Here is a 10494-nt window from a genome sequence, read left to right as displayed (position 1 = left end):
GGTTCCCTATATGCTCACGGCTGCATTTCCCCCTTTAGATATACCATTTCAGGATCGGGGTCTAACCGCCAAAGACTTAACATTCATCATATGACATGTGTCAATAAATGTTCTTTAAACAAAACTAAGTCTCTCCTGATTGAAATTCTAAAAGTACTAAACCAATAGTTAAGAGTTTTTCCTCAATAACCCTCTAATTAGTGCTTATTTATTGTAAGTAAGGACGTTGTTGTACATGATCTTAATATGCTCAACATGGCCAAATAAGGCATTCTCTCATAACACCTAATAAATATGGTCTATTCTTAGGTAACAAGACATGAAACTGCAAGTGTTATTTGTGTCAAAATAACACTTGCTTCAAAATGTGGTATTCGTAACTCAGAATATGTTCCCTATTTTAAAGTGAAGTTTTGTTCATAACCAATAATCTGGTAGTTTGACTCTAATATGTTAAAGAACAAATAGTTGATGGTGAATATGTGAACCTTAATCTAAAGCGTTAACTTATTTTTTGTATTATTGTTTTATACGTTTTAAATAAATCAAATCAAATCAAAAGGCCTTTGGGTAAAGCTTGTGGGGTTTTAAAGGGTCCCATGGCTTGCTGAGAGTAAAATGAACTTGAGTCTCAGATTGATGAAGGGCTTTACAGTAATTAAATCCTGTTAACGAGCTCTCTTTGATGATCGTACCTGCAGGACCTCTTCAGGGAGGTTCTTCAGGCCTTTGGGCTGGAGGATGGCCAGATGGAGGAAGTTGCAGCCGCATCGGTCTCTCACGTTCACGTTCGCCCCTGAAGACATTAACAAAAGGGTTTTACAGAGAACATGAGCATATACAGTAGCTGGGGGCAAAGTACAGTAGAGTTATTGATGGATTATTGAACCAAAGTGTCAGGGGCCACCTTACTCAGAGACAACTAGGAAGAGAAACAACATCAAACGATTACACAATAATGTGAGAGAGACACAAAGCAGATACCAACAGACTTTAAATGACTCCAGAATGACTTAAACTGACTATTAAGACAAACAGAAGATCAATAAGGAGAGGCTAAACTACTATGAAGTTGATATGTCGAGCTATGATGTCGAAGAAACCCTAACACCAAGGAAAATGCTTAAAATTACTGCAAAGTAACACAAAATAAGTTAAAATGGCTACAAAACAGACGCAAGGGGAAACAAATGATCTCACAGTTACTATAAAAATATATACAATTAAAAAAAAAAGACACACAATGAACACAAAGAGACACAAAACCACTCAATTAGAGAAAGTTTGGCTTCTGCAGTTCTGTGATTTATGGCAGTGGTTCTCAAATGGGGGTACGCGAACCCCTAGGGGTACGTTGGAGTACTGCAGGGGGTACGTGAGATTAATTTTATGTTAATGAAAAGAAAAAAACACATATTTCAAAACGCGAAGTGTAATAACTGCAGAGGCCTTCCTGTAACTGAGAATAACAAAGATCCTCAGTGAAGCACAAGCCCACGTTTCTCACTGCATTGTAAGTACAACTTATTAAAAAGATCAGTTCAATGCAACTAATGTCGTCTTAGTGTTATTGCATGATGTTAAAATTAGTTTGCCATGGATTTTAAACATTTGAAATGTAGCATTTAAGTGTTTCTCAGTTACAAGGTTGTTGTTTTAATAAATCAGACACTGATGGTGCAGCACTGTGTACCTCTTTATAAAGGCTTTTCTTCACTAACAAATAGTTTTTGCGCTGATCAGGGGGTACTTGGCTGCATTTTTTTTNGTAGCATCCCATAAACCCATCTGTTTCAGTCCTGTTTCAAAAGTGCTGATTCTCTGTCTGTTACTTAGATGAAAATAAGGAGCNCCTGATCAGCGCAAAAACTATTTGTTAGTGAAGAAAAGCCTTTATAAAGAGGTACACAGTGCTGCACCATCAGTGTCTGATTTATTAAAACAACAACCTAAGGTTGTTGTTTTAATAAATCAGACACTGATGGTGCAGCACTGTGTACCTCTTTATAAAGGCTTTTCTTCACTAACAAATAGTTTTTGCGCTGATCAGGGGGTACTTGGCTGCATTTTTTTTTCGAAGGGGGTACATTATTGAAAAAAGTTTGAGAATCACTGATTCATGGCTCCCATTGTCTCATATGCTGTGTCTTCATTTGGACATCTGCCATTTAGCACAATGTAAACAGACACAGGAAGTGAAGACTGTCACTGTTAGCTGTCTTGCTCGCAACAATATCATTAATGGTAGCAAATTGTGGCTTTTTGTCAGCACAAGTATAGTATATAAAAAAACATATGTATACATTTTAATTTGGATAGTGCTGTTTTCATTGGAGCAACCTTAGCTTCAGTATAGGTAGCCAAGATGGCGCTCAATGGCGGAGAGAAACGCTCCACACTTTTGAACTTTTATTAGGGCCATTTATTCTGCATTTTGCCAGGCTTCAGGAAGTACATAAACATAGGTGCAGAAGTAGGAGAATTAAAAAACGTTGCACATTGCTTCAGATAGGGCCGTGGGACCAAAGCCAGCCCACATTTCAGATATTACGTCATATCGGATGCAAATCTGGATCAGCTCCGTTGTTCCCCCGTTTTTAGAGATGTGGGTACGGAGGAAAAGAGAGAGGGTTTTATTTTCTGACACTGCGTGAGTCTCCTGACACACCGGGGACACATATATATGTAGAAAGGACATTGAAGAGTGCATTTTGAAGGATAGGAGACCTTTAAAAGTCTGTTGTGTGTCTGACCTGTGGACAGAAGAAGAGCGACGGTCCTCCACGCTCCACAGCTCGTGGCCAGCAGCAGAGGAGAGTTTCCTTTACAGTCCAAGCTGTTCAGATCTGCACCCTGAGGAGCATTTATTACAGCATTTATTTGCACACAAAACAACACATGAGAGCATGGAGAATTAGTGTGTGCATTTAACGTCGTTGTTGATCTGGGTCAGAGAGGAACAAAGCACAGGAAGGAGATTACTTACTGAATAAATAACGCTTCTCGTGTGTGACGTGAGAGGTGTGGTACATGCACAAGTGATCATTAAATGAAATACAAATATATATATTGGTTTTTATGATTTTTTTTTAAAGCTTAGCAAGACGGGAAATTCAGATTTGGCCTCATCTTGGAAACATTTGAAATATTTACGACCCTTTAACAAGATTTTCATCACCTCTGTTAATGTGCTTATGTTTTCGTTTTGGTCTAAAAGCACGATTTAAAAGTTTGTTCCAACTTTTTTAATAGCATAAAAAGGGCGACAATGAAAGAGACATCAACAAGTTTTATTTATTTTATCTATTTTGTGTTTCTTTTCAAATCTTACTTGCAGAAAAAAGGGATTATTTTGTAGTTGATTGTCGGGCTGACACACCAATAAAAAAACTTCTGATGAGATTTTCTTTTGTCGACTGAAGTGTTTTATGATAAGTGAGGTTTTAATGGTTTTAGTTTTAATAGTTATAGTCAATAATGTCAGGCGGCTTTGAAAATAACGTATTGATTGTGTGTGAATACGTATAATTCTTTGTTTGAAGGAATGAAAAAACATATTGGACCTGTGAGTAATTGAATTGAGGTTATTCATTAATTTACGGTTTGTTTTCAGCTGTGTTTTCCTCCTCTGCTCTCACACCTGCTCTGAATCAGCCTCGTTAGTCCTTCCTACTGCTGAGTGTTTCAGCCAATCAGCTCTCTGCTTTTTCTCTTGCCTAATCACCTCATTCCCCACACCTGAGCTCCTCCACCTGCACCTCATCGCCTCTTCAGAAAAGTAAGGATTTAAGTCCTGCAGTTTAACGGCAGTCTCTGTTTCATTGGTTAGCTTCTGTTAGGGTCAGTTTTGCCTGGTCTTTCTTCTATTTCCTTTTTCCTGTATTCCCCTGCTTCACTCTTCATAACACAGATCATGTAGCTAACATTAGCTTGCTAGCTACAGTCAATAAACTAAATCTAAATATCCATCCATCCATCTAGCCATCTATCTATCTATCTATCTATCTATCTCTCTATCTATCCATCTATCCATCCATCTATCCATCTATCTATCCATCTATTCATCTATCCATCTATCTATCCATCCATCTATCCATCTATCCATCCATCCATCTATCTATCTCTCTATCTATCCATCTATCCATCTATCTATCNTGATGTCACAATGTTTTTTTGGCTTGTGTAACCATTAGCCAATCACCAACCAAGGGAACCCCCCCCCCACCTTATCACCTGAATCTCCTCCTAGAGCACCATTGTGTTCTTTTTAACTAAATATCTCTCAGAGGGGCGTGGGGAGGGGCTCCTTATTTTCATCTAAGTAACAGACAGAGAATCAGCTCTTTTGAAACAGATGGGTTTATGGGATGCTGCAATGCATGATCTGTTTGGTTATTCGAGCCAAACACTTCAGAGACATGTTTTGTATCTGAGACCTATACTATATTGATGAAAAACAGCATAATAGAGGACCTTTAAATCCAAAATATATGAACCAAATATGCATTTAGCTATTTGCTCTGTCACCAAGTCCTCCACCTGTCGTCATGTTGGGGGATTTTTGACTCTATTCTTTCTGCTGCAATTCAACCAGGGCAGTTAGAAGACAGTCTCTTCACATGCTGAGTATTAATATGAAATAAAAGCAATGCATTTCGGTGTTTCTTCGCACCTTCAGGCCACCTCATCTTGGGAGAGAGCTGGTGTGTAAGGAGAGCAAGAAGAACTTCAAAGCTTCTGTAGCCATGAGCCAGGATTTCCCTCTAGGCATCGAGTCGTAAGTACATCCCTTCCTCCTCAGATCTATTTACAAAGCTCTCTGCGCAGATTGATCCTGGGGGAATACTCTTGGGATGCTCTGGGGATTTGAGAAAAGCGTAACGTAGAGAAGCAATAGTTAAGAATAAGATCATATAATTGGGCCAGGTTAAGCTCTTTGTTTGTGAGCCTCTGATGAGTCAACTGCTCCACCATGTGACAACAGACCGTCAGTGCTTTGGATTATTTATTTATTTCAACTAGGCCATTGTTTTGGCTGTGCTCGGTCTGTTTGAAGTAATATATACTAAGAATTTATTTAAGTATTTAAAACGGCCACTTAAACTGACAGTGACACTGATTTAAAATTGCTCCACTTTAATTTTTCTTTCCTTAAAACGGTATCTGCTGCTGTCGTCCAGTTACACAACTGTTTTCTCCCTTTTATAAGATATCATTGGTTTTAGTGTAAACTCTTCTTTGAGCTTTAGTTACAATGCTTTGCCTTGAAAATAAAGTGTTTCTTGCTTCCTCCTTTTAGTGATTGTTTTATGAGGAAACATTCATTAACTAAGCGTTTTTAAATCTACCTTTTGAGTTTTCACGGGCGGAGGTAGTGCAAGTTCATATTGAGAACTCCTGATCATGTAAGCAAGAGTTCCAAGTTGATGGAGAACAAATTGGATCTGAGAAAAGGGGATTTTCTAGAGCAGTGGTTCTCAAATGGGGGTACGCGGACCCCTAGGGGTACGTTGGAGTACTGCAGGGGGTACCTGAGATTTATTTTATGTTAATGAAAAAAAAAGATAAATATACCAATTTTCGGAAAAGTAACAAAGTTTGAGCAGTGTGGGTTTTATATGAACAGAGTTACACATATTTCAAAACACGAAGTGTAATAACTGCAGTTAGCCTCCCTGTCAGAATGACAAAGATCCTCAGTGAAGCACAAGCCCATGTTTCTCACTGCATTGTAAGTACAACTTATTAAAAATATCATTTCAATGCAACTAATGTCGTCTTAGTGTTATTGCATGATGTTAAAATTGGTTGGCCATGAATTTAGTGATGGATTGTAAACATTNGAAAAATCTACAAAAATAAAAAAACCCATAAAAGATTCTCAGGACAAGTCCAGAGTTACAGTTGATACGAATAAATATGAACGGACACATAAGTTATAAAAGTATAGTTTGGATATATTCTGACAATGATCGTATATAGCCGATTAGTTCTGGTATATAAGTCGATGACTATTCAACAGATTGAGGAATTCGATATGGTACAACGTGAACCGAAGTTACGTGTGATCAAAGTACGGGTCCAAATACCGACGGAACCGACACGCGTGCTTCTGTAATTGACGAAGACGTTAAAGCCGACGGAAAAGACAAGGATGTGGTGCTATGGGTTGAAAGGTGTAGTTGTATGTTGGTGTATATGGTGTGTGGTGTAGTGTTGGTGTGAACGTGTGTTGTGGCTTGTGTGTTTGGGTAGATATTGTGTGCTCTGGATTTAGTTTTGTTACTGTGAGAGTTGATGTGTTCGTATAATGTTCGTAATAGGATGTGTGTGTGTGGGAGAAGGAGAAGGAAGCCAAGAGCAACAGATGAAAATACGTTTCACATGTACCCCTATAGATTAGGTTTGTATTTTGATACCTTTAGTGAATGTTAAAGAACAAGACACAGACTATCCTGAGACGTAGCGCTGACCGAATCAAAGCCTATTGACTAGTCTGTGAACGAGATTGTGGATCTACTTTGAAGGTAAACTACGAGTCAGAAATAATAACAAGTAGTCGTGTTATAAGTAAATGAAAGAATATTGGTGTTTCCGGGAGAATATGAATACAAACATTTCCTTCTTTATTTATAACCATTTTCGGAAAAAAGTCCTGTGAATTTAGGTGGGACAAGTCTATTACTAATGAATTTAGTTCCCTTTTGACTCTCTTGCAGAATAAAAGAGGAAGCAAAAAGAAGCGCGTCGGCCAGCAATAACTAGATCCTAGGTCTACGGAGGAGGCAGGTAATTTAGCAGATCTAACATCAAAGAATGACAAAAATGGTTTCAGTACCATCATATGATAGGACACAGGTGGTGGTACTCCCTATGGACTTCATCTGTTGTAGAACGCCACAATACAATGAATCACCGAGAACCAGAGATCACCACGGCGCCAACTCCAGAAGCAGGGAGCAGCCCCCAGCCCCCTCAGACAAAAGCAAGCACCCGAGCAGATCAACGGTGGGGTTACCGCTAATACACATAATGGTTTTGAAGATGAACTCAAGCCTGATGTGAAACTGTAATTTCTAACGTAAACGGTATCTACAGGGATAGAAAGAAAGACTGATTCAGGGGAAAAGACGATCCAAGAACACCGCCTAAAAGTTACAGCACAAACCAGGGAGGTCACGCAGCGAGGAACGGTGAGTGGATCTCGGACAGCCGAAACAAAAACATGTCAAAATATAACGTCATTCTGTGGCCAAGGGATCTCAGTCTCCACGTAATACATGTTGTTCCTGGTTCTGCTCACACAGGAGACGCAGGAAAAGTCGCAGCAAGAGCCGATCTCCGTCACTAAAAAAAAGCTCCATGCTCCTCGACGGTTGGTATTTGATGTGAAATATTTGTGGCTCATACTAGTGGCTAAGCACGAATATTGGGAAACTAAATCGAATTGTCGATTTTCCGACAAACTATTTGCCTATTGCGATTTGCGATATTTGATTTTAACAACCCAACGTATGGTTTATGTAAAATGCGGCCATAACTACCGGCCTAGGAAGGCCGTATCCAACATGCCTCCCGTGCGAGCGCGGGACGAGCTACAGTGACAAGAACTAAACTGTAACATGACAAATCCGTCCCCGTTGCTTGCCTTGTTAAAAGTCAACGCTCAGTTAAAGAGTCACCCTAGTAAAAGAAACATGTGATGGAGCATTACTAAACCTGGGGAATCAGATGGTTTGTTCACAACAAATCATCTAGGAAAGCTCCATTTGGAAGCATTTGGAAAAGGGCAGGCACTTTCAAAAATACTTGGCAGTGATTTGGATACAATCCGTCCTACTTCACCTTCTATCATGTAGGCCCACTCAGATTGGATTACACAATGGCCTGGTAGATGTGGAGCACAGAGCACTTCTGATTGGTGTGGATGACTGACACACAAGAAAAAAAAAAAAGTATTGTTAAAAAAAATTCGCAGCGCTTTGACATTTGAGTAACGCATCATTGTCAAATCGATTAAATTGTTCAGCCCTACTTCATACCAAGGAGTACTTTATGTTAACCAAACGAAAACAAAAGTCAAACACTGTGCAAGGAAAATATCGCAGGGTTTTCAAATGTGGTAGTGAAGCCTCACTCAGAGACCCTAAAACAGCCGCGCCGCCTCCCAACTTATTAATTAGCTGTTTATTATTATTATTATTATAATTATATTATTTATTGTTGTTGGCTATAAGCAGGGGTATTCAATTGCATTTCAAAGAGGTCCAGTAAAGAGAAAATGTAATTAAATGCTCTGTTTTCGCTGTCTACCTTCCGCCATTTGAAATTACTCCGACTGTTTCTCTCCTCTTGTCTCGTCTCTGTGTGTGTGTGTTTGAATCTATCGTGCTGACTGCACCGATTTGATTGGCTGAGTAGCGTCACCTCCTTAAAACATTAAACAATAACTTTTTTAAACCTTTTTATTTTTATGTTTTAAACATATTGTATAAAACTCCCCCACTACTTGGACTATTCCTTGCACCCCTCTAGAATAAGCCCGAATGGTCTCAACCATATTGCAACAGTAACGTGCACTTGTTATTATAACAAGATCGCAAGGACACTGGTAGCGATCGGAAGATTGAGTGTTGTTCAGTTTGTGTGTTGTGGAACATGCGTGTCCGTGCATGAAAATATACCACACACCCAATTACAATTGCATGTTCAATTCACTACCCTGGAAGTTCATACAGTTGTTAAAGTTGGAACAGCCTGTGGACAGCCGTTCTTCCTTGCATGTCAGTCGCCGACACCTTCTTACAGAGGACAGGCACATCTAGCTGCAGCACTACCCGTATATTTCCGCACGCCGTGTTCTCAAGACATATTTTTTTTAACATTTTCAACATGGTGGATAAATCCTTATATGCTCCCGGCAACACACTGAACGTTACAACGTTACCCCGTTACACTCACCCCTACTTTAGTGGGAACAATGAGTCTGCGTCTTTGATGCACACAGGAATAAACGCAGATCATCCTCTGGCTGCAGCCTTTACCGGTACTTGCTTTTGATCAAAGTCAATGCGGAAAACCTGCACTCACACAGGTAGGTGAAGGGAATGAGCACTTTTACAGCCTTTTTGGCGAGGTGGGCAAGTGTCACTTTACTCGTCTTTTTCTCGTTCTTTTGTGTCTCACGCTGCGCCTCCCCTGAAGCTCTCTGGCGCCCCCCAGGGGAGGCGCGCCTCACACTTTGAAAACCGCTGATGTATTGGATTCAAACCAACTGTACTTAGATCCAACCCATATTATGACACACCTGACGTTTCCTCTCCTCCCTCCAGACACAAGAAGGAAAAGAAAAAGGAGAAGGAAAGGGAGCGAAAGATTGATAAAGAGCGCGAACGCTCCACCAGCAAGAAGAAGAAGAGCAAAGACAAAGAGCGAGACCGGGAGAGGAAATCTGACGGAGAGAAAGGAGATGTCAAGGTCAGCACGGTGCCTTTACCTCGCCACGAGCTTTGTTGTTCTGGTGTAAACCCGGGGGCTGTCTATGCTTTAAAATGTTCCATCCATTGGCTTCCTTTCACAGATCACCAGGGATTATGATGAGGAAGAGCAAGGCTATGACAGCGGGAAGGAGCGAGCGGACAGGAAAGATTCTGACGACTCTGCTTTGTCTCCTCAGTCTGTCGAAGGTAACGGCACCGCGCGGCAGGCCAAAGTAAACGGAGCTGACGACCACCACGAAGAGGACATGGATGTCAGTGATTAGGTCGTCCATCTTTGTCCCTCCTTTCTGTTTTGGTCGTAAACATGTTACGACTTTATTCCCCACTGGGGTCGATCTAAAATGTGAAGTGAGCGTCAAATGTAATGATTTTTCGCACAGAAGAGTCGCTGTATTGACATTTTGAAGAGTTGGCCATATGTCCCATAGCTTTAAAGTACCCTCATGCTTTTGCCTCCGGAAAAAAATCATAGTCTGTTTAAACTGGAAGTAGGTTTGCTTTGCTTTTCTCGAGCTTGTCACCTTTTTACACATATTGTATCTTTTACATTATGTTTGTGTTGTGTGTTGTTCAGGCCTCTTCCCTCAACTTCTCGAAACAGTTAATACGTTTGTTTCTTATTTGAAAGTGTCGATTGTTTTATCAAGGATTTCTTTTATAATAAAGCCTATTTGGAAAAAAACAAGACTTTGTTTATAAGTACGAAGAGCCGACACGTTAAAATACTATTTTAAAAAAAAACAAAACAAAAAAAAACTATTTTACTATATTTATGACCCATTATTATTTAAACATTTAACATTTCCAGCTTCCAATGATCCTATATTTTTGATTTACTGACTGTAAGCATTATTCACTTGAACATTCAGAGGGATTGATTGCCAGACAAAGGAAAAAAATAAATTAGCCGCTGGCCTGAACCAAACCGTTTTTACCTCAAAATAATTGAGTAAAAGTACCTCAATCACCAGCTCTCCCAATACATGCTTAAAGT

General features: G+C 39.8%; 2 protein-coding genes across 2 annotated transcripts in view; both read left to right on the top strand.

Moving 5' to 3' along the window:
• Positions 1-4988, top strand: part of LOC104955982 (ankyrin repeat domain-containing protein 13C-A-like) — an 11740-nt gene extending 6752 nt beyond the window's left edge. The window contains exon 11 of the mRNA XM_010783402.1: positions 4679-4988. Within this exon, the coding sequence (XP_010781704.1) occupies positions 4679-4781 (103 nt within the window). The 3' untranslated portion in view covers positions 4782-4988. The remainder of the gene's footprint in view (positions 1-4678) is intronic.
• A 1919-nt stretch (positions 4989-6907) lies between these two features.
• On the top strand, positions 6908-10185 carry LOC104955994 (serine/arginine-rich splicing factor 11-like). Its single transcript, XM_010783415.1, has 5 exons — positions 6908-7013; positions 7099-7193; positions 7308-7375; positions 9333-9477; positions 9677-10185. Exons 1-5 carry the CDS (start codon positions 6908-6910, stop codon positions 9761-9763), a joined length of 501 nt encoding a protein of 166 aa, XP_010781717.1. The 3' UTR covers positions 9764-10185.
• The last annotated feature ends 309 nt before the right edge of the window (positions 10186-10494 follow it).

This window comes from Notothenia coriiceps, unplaced genomic scaffold (genome assembly GCF_000735185.1).
Source record: "Notothenia coriiceps isolate Sejong01 unplaced genomic scaffold, NC01 NC01_scaffold00025094, whole genome shotgun sequence".
Lineage (NCBI taxonomy): Eukaryota > Metazoa > Chordata > Actinopteri > Perciformes > Nototheniidae > Notothenia > Notothenia coriiceps.
Note: the sequence above shows the minus strand (reverse complement) of the source record. Positions and strands in the feature narration are given on the sequence as shown.